Source organism: Anas acuta, chromosome 1 (assembly GCF_963932015.1).
Source record: "Anas acuta chromosome 1, bAnaAcu1.1, whole genome shotgun sequence".
Classification (NCBI taxonomy): Eukaryota; Metazoa; Chordata; class Aves; order Anseriformes; family Anatidae; genus Anas; species Anas acuta.
The window spans coordinates 108,727,758-108,748,654 of NC_088979.1; the positions used below are offsets into that span (position 1 = coordinate 108,727,758).

The following is a 20,897-nucleotide window of genomic DNA, read 5'->3' on the forward strand; positions in this document are numbered from 1 at the left end:
TCGTAACCATCGTCCCCGGGGGTGTTCAGAAGCAAGACCTCACTCCGAGGAAAACCAAGCTCTGTCCAGCAGTAAGCAAAGAGAAGCGCCTCGCAAGGTTGCCTCCAGAGCCAATTTTTATGAGCTGCTGGAGCTTGCCCCACCTGGCCTCTAGACTGCCTGTGATCATCTCTGGGAGCAAAGAGTCATCTGGCCAGCCATCCGATGCACTTAGGAAACAGCTGCATTGGATAAAGAAGACAGTTCATCTTTGTAAGAAACAATATATTTTATTTTTCTGACACCACAGCCCTGGCGAGTGGTTTTGTACCAAATTTAATGGAGGTTACACAGAACGTTTTACGCTGGGGAGGAAAAAAAAATAACCACAAAAAAAATCCTGGATAACTTTTAGTGTCTGTTCCACTCCCACATTAATAAAATCACTTGGGGTTTCTAAGAAAAGGAGAATAGGAAACAGTGAGAGAGACTACTGTAGAATGTAACAGTGTCCAAGTCCAGCCCCTTCCTAAAAGTGGGAAGAGTCCCCACAGGAGGAGAGGCGCTCCTAGGTTTACCCCCCAAAATAACACAATGTATTGCAGCTGCCATAGGAGGAGACAGAAGGGGGACGGAGAGAGAGAGAAGCCTATTTAATAAAGAGTGGGAGGGAGAGACAGAAGGTGCTGGACAGCACGCCATAATTTGAAAAATATGTCCTTAACTTATTATTTATTTCTTTTAAAAGATTCCCCTCACTGAACTTAAGTTCCTTTTTGTGCTTTTCATTAATACTCTGCTCTGAGGTCGTAGTTTGGTTTTTCTATACATTGGAGTTGAAGGAAAATAGTCCGAAGTTCTGAAGATGGATTCTCCACCTAAAGTAAACAGCCTAGAATCCCATTCTCCTCTCACCCCAAAGACTAAAGTCTCTGCTAAAATCCCTTTTACAATATAGTACAGTACACAAAAAACCCCAAAAATAACCGAGAGTCCTGGGAGAAGCCAGTCCGAAGGACGTAAACATACAGAGAATGGTGCAACTTGTGACAAATGGCAATTCTCAAAATACAGCTACAGATTCTCAAAGCAGGTGCCATCACGGGATACCCAAGTCCACAAAAATAATTTTTAAAAAATAAATCTTAAAAAAAAACAACCTGTTAAAATGAATAATTTTTTTTTTCAGGTAATTCCATACATTCGAGATTTCCCAAAGCGTCCTCTGGTCTCTTTTCACCTATTGCATGGCCAAACTGTACTCCTGAAGCTCCCAAAAAAGCCCTCAGGACTCGGAATCTCATCTTCACAAGGATCAGAACATCCAGTCTTACGGTAGCAGCTTAAAACATCATGTTCCCTGGGTTCCCAGGGCCTTGGCTAAATCCTCCCATGCCCACGTCAGCAGCCATGCCTCGGGGCCTCATCTGGGGGGGAATCATGATGTTCTGTTGGGGTCCCATCATGCCCTGCATTGACATCATCATGCCGGGCGACCCGACGGGGCCCGGGTGGCTGTACAGCCCCGCGGGGGCTCGGTCCTTGCCCGGGATCATGCCCACGGCGGCCACGGGGTTGCTCATGAGCGCGGGCTGCCCGGGCATCGCCGTCTGTGCTGGTGCCATCATGCGGTGGTGCGGCCCCATCATGCCCTGCTGCAGGAAGGCCGGCGGTCTCATCGGGTTGTGGCCCGGCATGGACGGGGCCGTCCCGAGAGGGATCTCCGGAGTCCCCACCGGCCCGGGGCCCCCCATGCCAGGCAACGTTAGTCCCATCCGCGGGGTCTGCTCTCCGATCATCCCCTGCATGTGGGAGAAGCCGGGCCCGGGCCCCTGCGGTTGCTTGCGGCCCGGCACCTCCCCGCGAGGGAAATACTGTAGTGTCTGGCTCGGCTTCTCCGACGGGATAATCCGGGAGAGGTCGAACTCGGGTATTCCCGTGGCTCCGGGACGGATCACCTCCTGCAGCTCCGGATCGGTGAAAACCGAAGGCATGTTGTTTCCAAGAACAGTGAAGGAGTCCGGACCGCCAGGGCCTCCAGTCTTGCAAAGTGCTGGATCTGTCGAGCTTTGGGGCAGGTTGGTAGGACGCCCCAGAGGTCCTTCTCCGTGGAAGCCCATTCCCGCCGGGAAGTTGCCTTGCCCGCCGCTCGGCCCGTTGTGGGGAAATGGCACCTGCTGTGGAGGGGACTGTACGGGAGGGAACCCCTGCGGGAAGCCCAGGCGTCCTTGAGGTACCATTGGAGACTCTTGGGAACCGTGCCCCATCATCGGGTTGTGTGACATCAGGCCGGGTCCCACGGGGACCCCGTGAGGAGGTATATTGGGTCCCATAGCATTTGGAGAGGGCATCTGGTTGTTGTGGGAAAGAGGCTGGGTCATTCCCATTGGGCTAAGGGTTGGCATTGGACCCACTGGGTTTGGACCTGAAATTCGAGGATTCTGAGAATTAATGCCCATTCCTAGGGAAGAGACAAGGAATCGGATTTAGGTAACGGCCAAGCATAAGCAAACAAGGAAAACAGCAGAGAGCTTTCTGCAAGGTTACCACATCCACCAAAAAAATAAATTCATTTATTGCTAGTAAAAGACAGCAACAGCAGTGGCTCTGGAGAGCGCCATTTGAACCAGAAAACTGATGCCACCTGCACAGCAGCCTCCCTAAGCTCGTCACTGCTCTAGCAAAAAGGGCCTAAAGCCTGCTCTGGAAGTAGGATCTCAGCCCAGCTCATACCTTTGCTACTTTCCTGGCAGTCTAGACGTGGCAGTCAGTGACAAACAAGTCTGTGGCAGATTATCAGCACATGGACACTTGTCCACCGGGAGGTGACTGAATCTCCTTTCAAAACCTAAGAAGCGATGAATCAGGTAACGCTGATAAGCCTAGGCGGTGGCGATTGGCGAGGTTAATGAGCTAGCATCCAACTTACTCAATTAGTCAGCTTTCCCAGGTATATTCAGCAACTCTTATCATTAGTGTGCGAAACAGATAGCGAAGCTACAGGTAAACTCATCAAGAATTCATTACCAGTTGCTGCTCTCTTCAAACATCCAGTCATCCCCTCTTGCAACTATTAATTCAACCGGGCGGAGGGCCTACAGCCTACTTTTTTATTAAATACAGGTCTACCCATCAACGTTAAACTGTCAGCAGAAACTGGATTTATCGTATGAGCACGCTTTTCTGTGAGAGAGCCCTAAAGAACAGCATTTTATTTTGCCTTTCCTCCCACTTTCTGAGGTAGAGACCAGGACAGTTTGCCTCAATCCCGGTTGAGGTCACCTGCCTTTACACACTACTCCCTTTACCAGAAAATGTACATTTTGAGAAAGTCTGCTAACATTCTTCTGTAAGAAAGGCAACACACAAAAATATTGGAGAAGAAAAGACCAGATGATTCAGTGTCAACAAAAAAAAGAAACCTCGTGGTGCTTCTATGACACTGTCTGAAAACAAGGGAAGAATGGTTTCTTCTAGGTAACACACTGTAGGTCTGATGATTATCCCCATGAACAGCCTTCACTCACACAAGTTATCTCGCTTGCGGAATAAGAGTGGGAATCTCTCCCATACATAAAACACCCCATGACTAAATATTCTTTAAGGTTTCCCCTCTCACCACCTTCATCTGATGAAGCTTCCACACCAATCACTCTCACTGTACTGCCCGAAAGCTTGGGCTTACATTGCCTCGAGTTTCTTACCTGGTACACTGTTCATAGGTGGCAAATTTGGGGAGCGTGCCGGAGGGGAGTCATCATCTGAGCTGGCCACGGTTTTGATGGCATCATGATAGAGCGGTGTCGAGCTGGGCATGGCAAATTTGGACATCCTGGACATCATGATGGACAGAGGGTTCTGGGAGAGGGTTGGCTCCGGAGGCATTGTGTAAGGGCTGCTAGAGGGAAGATTTCCAGGGAGAGTCGCAGGAGCAGACTGGCTGACTGTGGAAGGAGGTGGACCACCTTAGAGGGGGAAAAAGGAGGAGAAATGATTTATTTTTTTCACCGTTTTTTTCCTTAAATCACACCCTCTTCTCCTAGGGGATCTCAAAAACTTAAAAACCCTTTTATTACAAGGGACCATCTGACTCATACAGCCAACGCCTGTGAAAAGTAACCAGAAAAATAAGCCTGTTGGTCAAGATTTGGTAAACATTTGTTATCCTGGATTCTGCACTTCTGGAACTCTCAGGAGCCTGTACAAATCTACAAAAAACACCACCAGGAATGTCTGAAATCCCTACAGTTCACTTTCCAGGCACTGAAGACACACATACGTGCTACGTCTAGCCATAAAAATCCAAATAAATACCCAGTCAGTTAACTGATCCTGCGCCCACCAGATGTCAACTGCAACTCCCTTCCCTTTTTCTTGAAGCAGCACCAAGCGAACACAAAAGACGCGTGCGGTGCGATGAAAAGCTGAGCAGATATTACGCTGAGACACGTGGGCAGATTTCTGACAAGCTGTATCAGAGCAGCTACAAGCAAAACTCCTTGTTTTAATTTCATTTCTGCTTTTACATATATGTGTTTACTGCTTGATCCAGTTAAAGAAGAATTCTCTGCACTTACTAGCTTACTGTAATCATTCTCTCTCCCCAAACTAGAGGTAACTGCACCTCCAGCCTCCTTTGTCCTTCAGCCACGATCTCCACATCACATTTGAAGAAAAAATGCTGAATTGCTGGCACAGCCCGGCCAGCAACCCTGCTCAGCGCTGCAAGGGGTCAGCCTCCCTGCAGCACCACTGCTGGGATTCCCCTGCTCTCAGCAGGCAGGCGCCGTCCCCCCAGCGCTGCCTGTTACCCGCAGCAGCACTAGAGGGCAACGTGGGCAAACCTCTCCCAGCTCAGAGGTTTCCCCAGGCCGGAAAGCTCCGGAGCTTGGAGCCTGGCCGTGGGGAGAGGCACACCGTCGTTCAGGAGCAGGCTGGGCTCTCAGACCTCTGTGCCAAGGTCCCGGGTCACAGCAGGTCTCTGGTTTGCTATCAAAGGGAGATCATACAGTGCCCGCTGGCTGCTCAGCTCTCTCCAAAGCGCTCAAAGCCCAAACATTAGCACATCTCCTCGTCTAGGCTGTGACACCTGGAAAGCTCTAGCCACACCTGGACATGCAACTGGCCCCTACACTCTGCATGTCTTTGTCGGAACTTTTTATTCCAAAGCATTTCGTACCTCTACACCCAACCCGTTACTTTGCTGTCCTCCCAGCCACCAGCCCTCACCCCCAGGAGCTAGGGCACAAGACGGAGTTGGGACGAGGAGGGGGCACTCACCCGACTCCACGTTCCCCAGCATGGCCGGAGACGACATGGTGAGAGACGCCTTGTGGTTCGGGGGAATCCCGGGGCTCTGCAAAGGAGGCTTTGGAGACGAAGTCCATCCCGGAGAAGGTGCGGGGAGAGACGGAGACTTGAGGTGGACAGGAGAAGCAGCAGCAGACCCCAAGACCGGGGGGGACTTAATGGAGGCAGCGGCAGCTGCGGCAGTGGGGCCCGCGAGCATCCCTGCCAGCTGGGAGGGCGTCTGGGGGGACTTGAGGTTCCCCGAGGGAGACCCCATCATGGGAGACTGCACCTGGCGCATGGTGGGAGACTTCAGGGGGTTGATCCCCGGAGAATGCACCTGACCGGCTGCGGAGATATCCAGGGGCTTGCGGCCCAGGCTGCGCTGTGCGGGGGGAGCAGTGTTGAGGCTGTTGGGGTTACTGGTGGGGTTGAGAGGTAGTGGCGGCATGTGGCTGAGCCGGTTGTTAGTCCTTTGGTCAGGCCCCATCTGTTCTCTGAGATTTCGGAGGCCAACTCCTGGGCCCTGAGACATGGGAAGGAAAGGCCTGGGACCCATGCCATACTCCTGCTGCGGGTGCTCCCCGAACGGCAACGGCACCATCTTCTGCTGGGAGGAGAGCATCTCCGAGACGCCGGGCCGCAGCTTCATCATCTCTTCCGGCCCGACTCCCGCCTCCCTCAGCTTCTGAGGTACCAGGGGTGGGTTGGAGCCCATGCTGACGTTCATGCCCATGTCCCCCTTCATGCCGCCGGGGCCCATCCCGAACTCCAGCTCCCTGCTGGAGCCCATCTGCGGGGGGATTCCTTTGGGGAAGTCCCCCCGGGAGGGGCTCATCGGCCCTTCCACCGGCATGCGCGGGAAGATGGGGTTATTCCCGGGCTCCATGTGTCTCTGGGAGGGAATCATCCTGTTGATCTCCATGCCGGGCCGGATGCCCTCCATGTTGAGGCCCGGGGGGAGGCCCATCTGCTTCTCGGCCAGCTGCTGCTGATAGATCTCTTCGGGCAGGCCCTGCGGGTTGGGGAACCGCTCCCCTCGGCCGGGGCCGCTGAAGACGCCCTGGCCGGGAGGGAAGTTGCGGCCGTCTGGGATTTTTGGCACGTCGTCTGGCCAACTGACCCCTGAAAGCCCCGGCCGGGAGGCGGGATTTGGGACGTTGGGGCCCTCCATGTCAGGGTTCATCATTCCCGCGAAACCGGGCAGGCGCATCTGGCTCCCGGGCATGTTGGGATGAGGGGCCATGCCCCTGGGGGGCAGCGAGTGGGACATGTTCATGCCCTCGGGGAAGGGCTCGGGACCCCCGGGCCCCCAGCCTTCCCCTGGGGTCATCTGGTAGGGGGGGGGAGGGCCTCGCACGACGCCGCGAGGCCCGTGCTGGTGGACCATCATGTCCTGCAGGGAACACTGCTGCACAACCACCTGCTCTTGCTTCCTTCTCTTCTCCTCGTAAAACTCCTGCTGCAGCTTGAGCCAGGCCACCTGCTCGGGAGTCATGTGGTCCAGGTGGTCGGGGCCGATGGGTCCCGACTGGGAGTTCATTGGTGGCGGCCCCATTTCGTCTGGGGAAAAGGGCATGTCCCTGTGTCCTTGAGGGCCAAACGGAGCCCCTCCATCTGTCCGAGACCCTGACCCTTTGCCTAAACTTTGGGATTGAGCCATCATGGCCTGTATCGGCCCTTCGGGTTTCTTTTGGGGACCATCCAGCACCCCAGAGTTGGGGGGCGGCCCCCCGCTCTGCCCTCCTGCAAACTCCTTCTCGTCGGGGAAGAGCATGCGCTGAATGTCTCTCAGGGTCTGCAAGGAGCGCTCCCGGTGCTCCAGCTGCTCCTGCGACAGCCCGTCCGGATTCTCGCCCAGACTGGATGGGTCCCCACCAGACACCGGCTGGGGAGGACCTTTGGGGTCTGCAGCGGAGCTATTGCTACCTTGGGACACCGGGCTCACTGCGCGGTTGTTGGGGGTCGAACTCTGCCCGAATCCTTCCGTCTGCAGCGGGGTGGAGTTGGCGGGGCTGCCCACCGACATCACTTTGCTTTCCACGCTGGGGCTGTCCTGATCTATGGGACACGGGGGACCAGTGGGTTTGGACACCGGTGCTGACACGGGTGGAGTCGGCTGCATTTTGGCGTTCTGGGGAGGGTTCTGGTCCTGGGCGGCGGGGGGCTGCGGCTGCGGCAGGGGCTTGGGTTCAGTCCGAAGTGCAGAGATCTGGGGGTTCTGAAAGAGAAAGCCACGTGCCATCACTCCTCTTCTCACGGCTGTGCCACACAAGCAGAGGTGCCAATGAAATGCCCTGTCTCGACCCCCCCAGCCCACGCTCCGCAAGGAAGGGTAGCCTCCATGCAGTCTTTACGGAGCAGCATCTTGGCCGTACGAGAGAGATTTTGCTCACGCATTACAGCAGGTACCCCTTGCTTCTGTGCAGGCTCTGCGTGAGCAGTGGGTTGGAAATACACCACCCAAATACTGCAAGACTCAAACTCCTCTTTGGATAATCCAAGACATTTATTTGAGGAAGGCTAGGCCAACTCTCCCTCTCTTTTCCATCCTACAATTTATCCCAGAGCATAAACAACCGTCCCTCTTTCTGAATCACACACGCACAAGCACATTTACCATTTCCCTTCCCACCCACATGCAGGTAACTCCCTACCAAGGGTACAGTGTTTCGTTCCGCCTTGCTGTTTGAGATGTTCTGGATATGAAAGGACACGATGGTTTCCACCTGTCCCTTCAGCACGGCTTCTGCAGCCCTGCAAAGACAGACAGACAGACGTACATATCCAGGTGAAGCTAAGAATCAAATTTTCCTAACCATCCTCCCCTTCTATCCTTCAGCTGGCAGAAGGGAGAAAGACTCAACCACACGTATTTTTATTCCAGATGAGTAGCAAGAGAAAAATGCTCACATCTACAAACTCATCGCCATTTAGGGGTCATGTCTCGGTTTAAGTCACCCCAGCTGTACTCGCTGCATGGACTGCAAACCAGTATCTTATCAGCATTTGCCAAAACTGCACCTCTGAGGACAAAACAATCACTTTTCGGGGAGCAGGAGGCAGTGACATTCCCCACTCCAGCCCTTTCGGCATCTCCAAAACAATTAAAAATGTCTTTTTGCTACAAAAACACACCAGATGGAGGAAGAGCACACGAGAATTTCATAAGAAGGGAGCATAGATCTAAGCCTTGCTTCCTGAAGGCATTCAAGCATCTACCTACTTGTTGGCCATCTCAGTAGAAAAGACGTAAACCACTTTGGATGGAGTCTTCTGGCCACTTGCTGGCTCCAAAGTAGCAGTCAGGCCATGGGAAGGTGTGGAAGACCTCGGGGCTGAAGCATTTGAAGGAGTCATGGAGTGTGGGGTGTGCTGAGAATCCTGGGACTTCACGTGATCGGCAGAATTGCAGTCTGGAAGGGCAAAAGAGAGAAAGAGGGGAATCACTATCCTGGGAGCTCTTTGGGAACCATTCCTGGTTCATATCTGGAAACAGAGATTCTCCTCTGCTTCCCCGTCACGCACTGCTAAAGGCGATTCTTCCGTTACGCCACGCACCCTCCCCCCAGTGCCTCCATGCTGCTACAGGCCCTGCTGGCAGAAAGCTCAGCCTGTCCCATTTCGAGACAAGGGGCAGCTCCCAGAGCCAATCCCGTTGTATTCTCTAACGGTCACACAGAATAGTAGGAGAACTAGACAGGGAGACACCCAAATATACAAGTGTCTGCATCTAAGGAGAACACACTGGGCCAAACCCAGCTTTTTCCCCCTCCTCTTCAGCCACCTTAGCCAGGAGACCTCGCAAATGGGCAATAAACAAAAGATGGACGACTGCCCACCTCATCTGTTTTCCCACCACCTCACAAGGGCAATGTTGGAGCCAGGAACAGAACCCAGAAATCCCAACTCTCTGCCTTGTGCTACCAGCCAGGGTGCTCCGGGTTATGTATCTGTGTTGACAAAACAGGCTTGCATATTGTTCAAAACCCCAGTTACAACAGAGCAGTTCCTGAAAGGCCAAAGGCCAGAAGGAAACCAACAGGTTGCATTTGTACTTTCAAATCCTCCGGGGGAGTTTCAGAGCTACAAAGGAACTTTCCCACCAGAGCCAGGCCTGCGCGTCAGCTGAACATGATGAGAAGAGACGCGTTTACCGATGCCGGCTACGACAACCTCCCCTCTTTGCTTGCCCTCAAGACCCTTGGACATCGCTGGCTGGAACTTAGAGAACCGGAGGCAAAGAAATGTTTCGCTAACGCTTGCCTAGCACTTCTCCATCCCACAGAGGACACCTACTAATTGCCTGCATTTGTGCCCGTACCCTAGCAAACGTACCTTTGATTTCAGGGTCGTCATTAGGAGTCCCGGCTTCCCTCTGTTCAAAGGAGTCTGCCGAAATGCTTCTCTCTCTCTTCCCCTTCCCCTTGGCACCATTTCCGGCCCCATTCTTTAGCCCCATGCTCCCACCTGGGCCGGGGAGCACTTTGGGGGGGTGACCTCCACTTTTGGGGTCACAGGGAGAGGGCTGGGATTGGCTGGTGGAGCCCCCTTGTTTGCCCTGGTTGGAAAATTTGGAATCCAGCTGGGGGTTGCCAGACGGGGACATCACTGTAGGGGGACGGACCATCACCTCCTGCTTTGATTTGGGGCTACTGGGGACAGAGGGAGAAAAAAAAAAAAAGAAAGAAAAGAAAGTGACAAATCATTCCACGGATTCATTCAACCCTGTGGGAAGAGAAAGCAGAAACAACCAGTGCCACCTCTGCGAGCTAAGACAATTGCTGCCAAATAAGAAATGCCTGCAAGCTTAGAGTCATCCAGGTGCTTTTCTGAGCGTGCCCTGAAAGGGTTATTATCCAAGATGGGATCTCATTGCTCAAGAAGGCACCAGGGCAGGCTGCGGACCTGCCAGATCCCGGGAACTGCTGTCACATGAGGACCTACCTCTGGGGCTTCTGTCAATAAAGACAACGGTTTCTATGTGCACAGAGAAGCGCCTCACACCAAGCGCAGCTCAGAGTAAACAGAGGCGGCACAATAAAGTTCACCTCACCACTCTCCCGAACCCAAATCACACAGCGCAGCTCCCATCTGAGCAGACCCCCCCTGCTCCTCCCTATCCAGTTCTACAGGGAGCACAAGGAAAACCCAGCATTACTGCGGCATTCATCATACGTTGGGGCGAGCTGCCAGGAAAACACAAACCTCTGACCGTGAAAACAATTAAACCAGCTTCAACCTGCCTCTGAAGAAGGAAAGGGAAGGATAGCATCTCCCTGCACGCTCCTGCAAAATGGGGCAGATGAAGCTTCTTGCATTTGCCAAAGGAAATGCAAAATCTTTTCCTCCCCTCCTTCATTCAGCCGATTGCATCCTAAAAATATTTTGCTCCCCTGGGTTTTGCACACGCATCAGGCATCCTGTCCTCCTCAGCATCCAGTTACTCCATTGCTACCGGATCTCCTGCATTTTGGTTTCCCATCACCACTGCTTCCAGCAGGCAGTGCTCGCTAGCATCCTCGCTGTGGGACTGGCGCGTGCCAGCTCCTCCTTTGGACAGGCATCTGCCTCAGAGGCATTCCCTCTGAGTCACTCCCAGCTCCCGGTGACCTCTAGGAGTAAATAATCGAACTGGAGAATGCTGTCAGTCAGACCACTGCGAGTCCCCGGACACTTTTCACTTCCAGATTTTTCCCCTTCCAGCTTAGCGGAGGAGAGATGCTGACCCGCTACACTGGCAGGTGAACGATCCAGAGGATCTCGGGGCACGGCTGATCAGTTCTCCAGGCTGCTTCGGCACACAGCGGGAGGGAAGCATTTTGTGTGGAAGTACAGACAGAGACCTTCTGCTGCCCAACTACCCCTCGGGGAAACAGATAATTAGAAGGGGTTGAGGGGAAGAGCACAAACGGATAGAAACGGCACGTTCGCTCTCCTCCAACCTATTTAGACACCTGGTGGAAGGGAGGAGGGCAGGAGGAACGGAGAGGCCAAACCCCACAGGTTAAAAACTCTTTCAGCTCACCCCGAACCTAGCGAACGTAGGGGCTCATCCACACCGTGCAGCCAGCGCCCAGGTACCCAGCACACCCGACAGGAGCGCAGAGGAAGCTCGGTAAGTCGCATGCACCAGTCCTCAGCTCGCACCGCAGCAGAGCAGGGACAGCACCATGCGCTGCTGGCTCTTTTCCTTACCTCTGTGTGTTGCCTGACGGGGAGTTCCTCACTTTGGGGTTACTGGAATGCATTGACAGAAATCCTGAGCTCACAGTCTCACACGCAGGCAGATGGGCTCTCGTCAAGTTCCTCTGGGGACTGTGCCACCAGAGGCAGCTCTGAAGCACTTTCTGCCACCCGCTTCTCTCAGCGCTGTCTGTCTGCTTGCCTTTTTTCTCTTTGCTCCTCTCTGGTTTTGCACGGGGCGCTTCCCTCCTGCAGCTCCAGCATTCTCTAGACGCGTGCCTCCTGCTGCCCAGGGGAAGTCTCGCATCTCCAGGGCACACTGTTAAAACCAGCCCACAAGAAGAGAAGAGAAATCTGGTGAGGAACTCTGCGAGCAGACACGTCTGCGAAGCAGCACATGGCAGTCCTTGCCCGTCACTGCAAAGACACAGGAGAAGAGCTCTCAGATGGCTCCGCACAGCTGCGTATTTCAAAGCAGAGGCAGCCCCAGCCGGCCGCTCGGTTTACAGGCAGTGAGGCCAAGCTTCCCTTCAGCCACTCAAATCGCGCGGGGAAGCTTCTCGTACCTGGAAGCTTTGATTCCGTGTCTGTGCTCAGCTTGAGGACACCTCACAGCAAGTCAGCAGGAAGCCAAAATGACAAATCCCCCACATGACTTAGCTATCCAGAATTCCCCCGTGAACGGCCATAATCTGATATTTCCTAAGAACATAAACTCTGCTCAAATCTTTTCTGTCTCCTTGGTCCAATATAACCAGACATAAGTTCATTGATGTGTGCTAAGAGTTGCACAGAGGGAGGAAAATAAAATAAAACGCCTTCCTGACCACCTGTAAGCAACCAGCTATGCTGTGATTACTCTGTAAATACCAGAGAGGTTAGTCAGTCATTATTTCTATTAGAAAGGCCAAGAGATCGCTAGAGAGCTGCCCCTCTAAATTTGCTCAGCAACACTGTACAAACTATCAAGACCTTAAAAAAATAAGAATAATAAAAAAACACACACAACAAAATAAGCATTTTTTTTCAGCTTCTTGCTAATAAACAAATATGCGTGATGCAGGCAACACGACACTTACAAGTGTTTCTGGGGGAAGAAACTATTGAACATTACTGTTTATGTCCTTTGGGCTAAATTATTTTGGAACAAATTTCTGTCTTGTTTATGCTTCAACAGAATCTCTTCTGCTCATCTCATCTACTCAGATGCAAATCCACTTAATTTAGAATCTAACCAAGATTTATTGTTAATGTATTAAGCAATGCTAGTTAAATATTATTCAAATGTAAATATTCCTGGTATTCCTCCTCAGCACCGAAGAAGCAGTTTCTTCCTGTCTGTATCAAATGAAACAAAATAAATCTCATCGGACTGGGAGCGCCTTGAATATTATGGATAGACAACTGTTTGGATTGTTTGTAAAAAGGAAAAAGTGCTTTGCTTATGTGTTGACACCGGAGGACTAAGAAACTTGTGTACTTTATGACCACCTCTAGCCAAGGAGAGTTCTCAGTAACCTGCATTATCGAGCAGCTGGTTCTCTGGTTCCCCAAAAGGATCTCATTGTGAGGCTGTGGTGCCATTACACATTTTAGTGACTTTGTATCACTGCACTTTAACAGGATAGCACCCCACAGTCCTTCCTCTGTAGCCCTTCTATGAAGCGTATCGCCTCCCAAACATCACCTCCTCTCTACCATGTACCTCCTCAGCAAGCCAGAGGAATATCCTGCTCCATATTCTCACCTCCACTGCGCTGCACAACCCCGTTAACGAGGGGAATGTTTCTGCAGTAACAGCCTCATTTGTCCTGCCTCTTACTCAGCACAATCAGGTGAACCCCAGTCCCAGCCACACGCTCCACAGGATCCCTACATCTCGCTGGAGCTGTGAGCTGGTTATCCCATTGATTCCGAGAACAATGTTGGGTTCCTATTGTTACCACTATCAGGCTGTAATTGGAGCTGGTGCTGCACAGACACATCGAGGACAAAAAAGAACATTTTCCTAAACATCTAAATTGTCCCAACGTTCCATGCAAATTCAACTCCTCTGTCTGTTCGACAACAAAACTGCAACATTATCACTGCACTGAATTACAACACTTTTCAAAACAGACTCAAGCATCAGTAAAAATCAGTGTAACTCAGGGAGACTAGAGAATCCTCACTTCAGGTGAAGGCGTGACTGAAAATAGAGTGAATTTCAGGTAACAGAGAACAGGAACAATAGCATTAAAGAGTGGAGCTCAATGCTAAAAGCACTGCGTGGGCGCCTGTGTGACGGACTCCAGTATTCTACTTGTTCCTTCCTCTGCTTTTCCACTTTTGCTATTTATGCCTTATGATGCTACCTTTCACAAATTACTAGATGAGAATTTTCTCAGACACCCAGTCCTGCACAGTGCCGTGGGAAAACATGAAGAACAGAACCGAGACCACCCCCTCTGCACGGGACTTCCGACAGCACCAAACTTCCAAGTACTTCACAGAGCAAATTAAAAAACCTCCCGTTTTTTAACCGTGTATTTTATGCTATATATACACGTATCTTCCAGCTGCTGGAATTGATATGTTCTGCAAGGGAACTGTGTTTTCCAATCTCAGTTTAAATTTCTTCTTAACAGAGAGAGCTATAAAGAATTCATCAATATATTCATTGGATATATCAGAAGAACAGCAACTCACCTTCCTCTGCTTCTCATTTCTGCACGCTGGGAACACACCGTCTTTTATAATGTGAAATGGGATGCCTCATGATTTTTCTAAATGCACTTCTAACGTATGTCTGTCTGCAAATCTAGGGTTCAATAATGGAAAATCTCCAGAGAAACGTATTTTTGCAGCTGGAGCCTGCCTGCCAAAGCAAAGCCCTTATCATTGGGTTGAAATTAGAGGAAGGTTCGTTGACGGTGAATGGTCAAGCCACTTCCCAAAGCATTTCGGCAAGCTGACTCTGGGGCTGTGTTTGCTTGAAGGTACACAGGCTACAAGGAAGAGGGGTGGTTCAGCAATCTGCTCGTTCTCACCACCCCTCTCCTGACCAGATCAGGGGAAGATCCAAGCGGGAACCAACCCAAGGAAAACAGGAGAAATCTCTGTTCAGCTGGATCAGTCCCCTTGATCTGGTTGATGATGCAACCACATCAGTGCCACTGCAAGCTCAAAGGAGGAGGTGAGAACAGGTGAAAAGTAGCCTCACCCAACTCGGTGGCTGCTCCCAGTTTGGATGGCACAGAATGGCTTTAAACATCAGTTTCAGAGACAAGAGAGACGGACCCACACTCACGGAGATATCACAGGCCCTCCCCTTCCCGTCAAGTAGCTTACCGAGACCCCTGGCGTCACGACACAGCAGTACTCATTGTGGAGGCCATGAGGTGCGAACCACTCCTCTCACAAGCAATGATCACCTGAAAAAAAGGAGAGAGGCAGAGCTTCAGCAGCAGGAACCACAGCCCAGCCAGCTGCCGCCCCTCCTTCCTAGCCCCAGGAGCGAGCAGAGGAGTTAAAATTCGTTCTGAAGCACTGGCAGGAGGGAGCCTCTGCCTAGGCTGGCCAGGTTCACCAGCAGCAAAAACGCCAGCATCAGGCCAGAACAGTCTGAAGATGTCGGCAGCGAGAGGAGGTGCGGAGGGGAAGTAGCTCAGACCTGCTTTAGCACTCCCACATTTGAGCTTGCTGGATTCCCATGAGCTCATCTGTGCTCTGAGAAGCTGGCACGAAGCTCACCCGAGCAACCTCCCCTTCCCTGCGCCCATGCCTCTTCAAAGGCTCGCCTTCCCCTCGCTGTGAGCCCAGCAACATCTGCCAAACCCCTGTGCTCCACACACAACCTCCTCCACAGCCAGACGAGCTATAAATAAAAACATCAAGCGTCAGGTAAAGCCAGGCAATTGCTCAGTGGCATCTAGGGGAAAACCAGGCAGGTTTTGGAAGGAAGACGGGCTCCTTGCTGTTCTGTCGGCCCCTACTGCACGTCACTGTGCTACGCTACAGGGAGAAAGGAATCCAACTGCAAACCTTGTGTGAGACAGCCTGCAAGCTTGCTCACGAGAGAGCTGCAGATGTGAGTAGGACCCCTTGTCCTACAGTTATTCCCTGTAAGGCCAAAATAGTTTGTAGCCCACGAGTGGATCAGCCACACTTTGAGTACTGGAGACATCCCTGCATCAAAAACTTTCAGTCACATCTTAAGGACAGACACAAGCACCTGAAAACTTAGCAATAGCAGGAAAGGCAGACTGAGGCACGGCTCAGCGGGAAATCTGAGGTCAGGAGAGAAAGAAAAAGCAGCTACCTGCCAGCTTCTTCTACCTCATCCACTGAAAACTGGTGAGGCCGTGAGAGCAGCGAGAGCCCAGGCAGCATCCAGGCTGTCGGGGCCAGCGCGGTCCCCGAGCGCTCAGCTGTTTACACTGCGAGGATGGCTCCCCAAGCGCTGCCAGGGGCTTTCCGTGCAGCCTCCGTGCCTGCTGCTGACCAGATCCCTCCAGCAGGGAGGCAGGAGCTGCTGTGAGGCTCAATTAGCTACACGTTGTGAAACCCTCTGCGTATTCTCTTCCCTCCGACGTTCTCCAACTGTTATCTCCTGCAGCTTCACCTTACCAGTGGGGCAATACCTCGCCGCGTAATCCGCCTCGACAAAACCAAACTACAAAGCCAGGCCCAAACAATGGAGCTCCATTCCCCACCCAGTCCAGCCAAATCAAACAATGAACTCATCGTGATAGACCGTCCTTATCTAGCCAGGTCACACCTGCAGCCCGAGCTGGAACAAACGCCCATCGCAACAAGCTGCTTCAGCCGGCACAACCTCCCGCAGCGGCCCCATCAGCCCCACGTCCGATTCCCCAGCCAAGCTCCTCTCCCCTTTCCCCCACCCCACCCACCGAAACGACACCGGCCGTGCCATGTCACTGCCAAGACTGGCGTGCTTGTGCCGGGCAGCGACAGACTCGCCTGCTCCCTTGGGAGGGCAAACGCCACCACCAGCACGCAGCGCGGTGGGGAGAACCCGTTGGAGGGAATGGTCAGGTTCAGTTGGCAAAGCACCAGAGAAATATGGCCTTAAAAAAAACAAACATGGACCACAGGAGGGACACAACCACACACAAGGCACCGCTGTGGCGGCCCAGACCCGGGTATCACGATGTTATTCCATCTTTGCTGCCCCCGCACAGTCTTGGCCCACAGCACACAGGCAACTACCAATACACGCTCAGCTGAGCTTACCCGGTGGCAACTTGCTCATGAACCATCCCCGATAACTGGCCACCCTATTGCTGTGATGCAAACAAGTCAAAAAAAAAATAAAAAAAGCCCACCCAAACTAGCTTATTCCCTCTCCCTGCCCTTGCACCGCAGAAGTGGCGCTCGCACTGCTTGGCAGTGACAAGTGGCCGGGTACGTGGAGGCGCACAGCGTTAGGGCTGCTTCAGCAGGAGCAGCCGTAGTTAGCACTGACTCGCTTCAGCCTTTTCTCCCTCTTTGAGGAGGAGAATGTGGAGAGATGAAATGAAGGCAGAGCAAGTAGATAAAAGTATCCAACTTACGGCCTTACTGCGACACAAAGCATTAAAGGCAAGAAACCTCTTCCTTGGCGTACAAGAAAAAGCATGCTTCTTTTTTTCCCCCCCCACAGCCTTTCCAAGACTGTCAGTCTGTGCCGGACCGAGGGTGGTGAGAGCCTAACATCAGCAGAGGAAAAGAAAAAAGGCTCGAGATGTGCTGCTACAGACAGCAGGCGGTGACTCCGAAGGCGAGGAGAGCCAGCACCCTGAATCAGCGCTGCGGCAGTGGGGTGAGGAGAGGAGGGAGCGGGTGGAGCAAGACCCCGAGCAGCAGCTGCAGGAGGGACGGAGAGCGGTGGTGGCAGCAGCAGGGTGCAAACAGGAGCAGTGGACTCCCCGTGTGAGTGGGTTGTAGGGTGAGGTGGTGAATCAACTGGCGCGCTCCCTCAGCACAACTGTGCTGGGAAGGGCCTATCCCATCTCCCTGACCCTCCTTCAACCGCTTGTGAGGGAGAACAGCAGCACTGGCAGGGGGTGACCCCGCTGCACCTGGGACAGCCGCAGAGCTACCGCAGGGGCTCACCCCATGCAGCACGGACCAGTTTTGCCTTGCTGCACACCTGCAGCCGAGCAGCACGCGTTGCTTTTTAATAAGCGGCTGCTTAACAAGGTGCTTGGTCACACACCTCATCGATAAGAGTGCAACCAGGAAACAAGGAGGACGCGGGAAGTGTTATTCAACGCTTTTATTGAGCAGTCAGAGGCCTTTAAGTTCGTGTGTAAGTGACTGTGTACGTTGACGTGAGTATTCTGACACCACGCACGTCTCCCCGTGACGCTGGGGGAGATGGGGACACGGGGCAATCTTCATTCCCTTGAACCAGCCCTAGTCTCCAGCTATTGCCCATATGCAGGGCTCGTAACTACACCCTTACATCTGCCCCCTACCTCCTAGCAAAGGCTGTTCTCCTCATCCTCTCCCAGGAAAGTGTAGAGCACGTGCCTGTAACACAACTCATGGTGAACCCACCTGCCTTACCTTCCACAGGCCCAGCACGTGCCGGACCCAGGAACCCAACTACCATCAGCCTAAGGCCATCCAAGCCTTTCCCTTCCAGCCACCATGAGCACTTGTGACCAGGCTGAAAACTGCCTCTAAAAAAGAGAGGATTACTTTTCAGCCACCCAGTGGCCACACGCTCACCGGTGCTGCAATAAAGGAGGCAGCAGCGACTGGTGGTGCAGGCGTGGACAGGCTCAAGCTGGTTGTTCAAATACACTGCTGTTGTTCCCCTGCCTGCTCCCTCTGCACTTTTTCTTAAACGTAGGCAGAAAACAGACTGGATACCTAACGAACCCATGGGGCTGAAGACACGGGATCAATACACATCATGTGGACCCAGCATAACGCCACCCACCCAAGCAAGCAATCAGCAGCTGGCCTGACCAGTTACTGTCCTGCCTTTTTCAATAGCAGTGCTTGCGAGCCTCTTCCTCTAATCAAACTACACCATCATCGCTCCAAAGCCTTCCAGCCACCGTGCTGATGTGCTCATCCTGCCAGAAAGGCAGTGGCTGCTTGCTCCTGGGCACCTCAAATGGCACATGGACTGTACCCTGCCCCAAAGCAGCTGCTGATGTGGGGCAACTTGCAAGATCTGTCATTCCCTGGTATGCTGCAAATCCCACTGACTCACAAATCAGTTTCTCAGCATGGCATGGGGCTGGGACAGGGGAGGGTCAGGCTGGGGGTTAGGGAAAGGTTCTGCACCCTGAGTGTGGCTGGGTACCGGGACAGGCTCCCCAGGGCAGTGGTCACAGCACTGAGCCTGCTGGAGTACAAGGGTTTGCACAACGCTCTCAGACATAGGGTCTGATTTTGGGGTGTTTCTGTGTGGAGCCAGGAGTTGGACTCGATGGTGCTTGTGGCTCCCTTCCAACTCAAGATGTTCAGAATCACTGAGCCACTTTACCAACACTAGGCTGACTGGACAGCAATGCACAGCCAGCTACCAATTTCTAGATGGCCCGCACTCACCCTGAAACAGCATAGACTTGGCCATGTTTATGTCTGGCTATAAAAAAGATGCCATACACTAGGTTCTCACGCCTTCCCAAAGCCTTAAGAAACTCCTTAGGCACAAGTCAGAGAAGTTTCCCTAGCATTACTTTTTTGCTGATAATCTGCTGGCAGCAACTCTCAATCAAAAGAAGAATCCCAAACTTGCCACCTAAATTCATTTCACTACATGAATGTGGGACCCAAACAATCTTCACCAGGCTCACTGCAACTAAGTGCCTGATGAAATCTTTCCTCATACACATAGTGTGCGTCCACCACTCCACTACCTGCTAAAACACAGGCAGGTTATTGCCCAGAACTAACTCCATGCACACAGAAAGGGGCTGAGCAAAGATAAGCACGCTTAATGTACATGGAAAATTTACAGCATTGACATGGAAAATGCAGGCACGAGACTATGCCATTACAAGGTTCCTTTGAGTAGCTCAGATTAATGTAAGAATTTAGGACCATAGGATGAACATCCCTGAAATTACAAGAACACACCTAACCACCTCTATGTGAACGTGGTGTCTGTGGTCACACAAATCCAGCTCTTCTGGGCCTGTGTCTGTGCCCGCATACTTTGGGTAAAACAGCACTCACACTCTTCCTCCCACACTTTCCCCCCCTAACTCTGACCACCACACACATGAACATTTTTTAAAGAACCAGACTCCCCTGAACTCCACTCAGAACAGGGACAGCCACAGAAAGTCACAGAACCATAGGATGGTTTGGGTTGGAAGGGCCCTTAAAGCCCCCCCAGTTGCACCCCCCTGCCATGGGCAGGGACACCTCCCACCAGCCCAGGCTGCCCAAAGCCCCATCCAGCCTGGCCTCGAGCACCTCCAGGGATGGGGCATCCACAGCTGCTCTGGGCAAGTCCTACCTTCCCTTCTCCACTCTTAAAAAAGTGCAGTCAAAACAATCAGTGACAAAGGACGAGAGACCCAAAGGCTCAGAGAATCAAGTGTTTCATGACACTCCCAACACGACCGCCCCGTGCCCTCAGTGTGATCTCCTCTGACTGTTCTCTTCCCTCCTCCGTCTGACAAGCAGAAGGCTAACCAACAGCAGCAGGGATGTACAGGCTGTTTAAGTAGTTGCTCGTGGGGTATTCCAATATCATTCTAAAATACTCTGTTGCAACAGACATGTGGCCCACTACACTTGTAACCATAATTTTACAAGTTGTAACACTGCAAACACTTTGTGTCTGGAAGACTACTGTGAGTCCACTAAACTTTATTTTTGGTGCCCTAACAATACTTCAGCGTGTCATTAGTAAAAAGAGGATGATGGCTTTTCCCTGACAGTTACTGGTTTCATACAACTCTTTCCACAACTCCTTGCACAAATTAGGAGAGGAGACAGACACTTGTGGACACTGGTGAGCAGATTCGAGTTGTCCACAGACACCTGGAGAGCCTTTCAACTTCTCCTCTGCTATGTACAAAACTGAGCTACTTGATACACGTGGGACCAGAACAGTCTCTTGGCATATTCTGACGCAGTTCCAGAAGCCAGTTTTTGGGGGAACAAACCAAACCAAAAAAGCACACACTGAAGCCTAAGCTACAGCTACCTGCTTCTGTAGAGGCTGACCGATTCCTGCTGTTGCTAACACCGATTCAGCTTTGCCAACACAAGAGGCATTTGCAGCTGCAGGTCGGCCAGGCTGCTGTCACGTCGCCATGTTGTGTCGTGACGTCCCGCTAGCATCAGCTTGGCCTCAGCATCTTCCAGCTCAGTTCTCCCTACGTTAGGGACACCAGGAGCAGCGGGTGTACTTCACGGCCGGAGTTTTTAGCACTTTATGCGGAGTGTAACTCACCTTAGCAGCAGCCTGGCTGCTCTGGAGTTCC

The 20,897-nt window shown here is 52.4% G+C and overlaps 1 protein-coding gene across 8 annotated transcripts in view; it reads right to left on the minus strand.

The window, feature by feature from the left end:
- Window positions 1-249: 249 nt before the first annotated feature.
- Window positions 250-20,897, minus strand: part of BCL9 (BCL9 transcription coactivator) — an 81,525-nt gene continuing 60,877 nt past the window's right edge. For 6 of the 8 annotated variants that reach the window (XM_068691780.1, XM_068691751.1, XM_068691788.1 and 3 more), the window contains 8 exons: window positions 14,785-14,867; window positions 11,467-11,773; window positions 9,607-9,923; window positions 8,495-8,684; window positions 7,926-8,025; window positions 5,260-7,489; window positions 3,684-3,944; window positions 250-2,440 (listed from right to left, as the gene is read on the minus strand). In XM_068691780.1, coding sequence (XP_068547881.1) covers window positions 1,323-2,440; window positions 3,684-3,944; window positions 5,260-7,489; window positions 7,926-8,025; window positions 8,495-8,684; window positions 9,607-9,923; window positions 11,467-11,519 — 4,269 coding nt within the window. In that variant the 5' untranslated portion in view covers window positions 11,520-11,773; window positions 14,785-14,867 and the 3' untranslated portion in view covers window positions 250-1,322. The remainder of the gene's footprint in view (window positions 2,441-3,683; window positions 3,945-5,259; window positions 7,490-7,925; window positions 8,026-8,494; window positions 8,685-9,606; window positions 9,924-11,466; window positions 11,774-14,784; window positions 14,868-20,897) is intronic. The other 2 variants (XM_068691802.1, XM_068691798.1) reach the window with 2 other exon arrangements.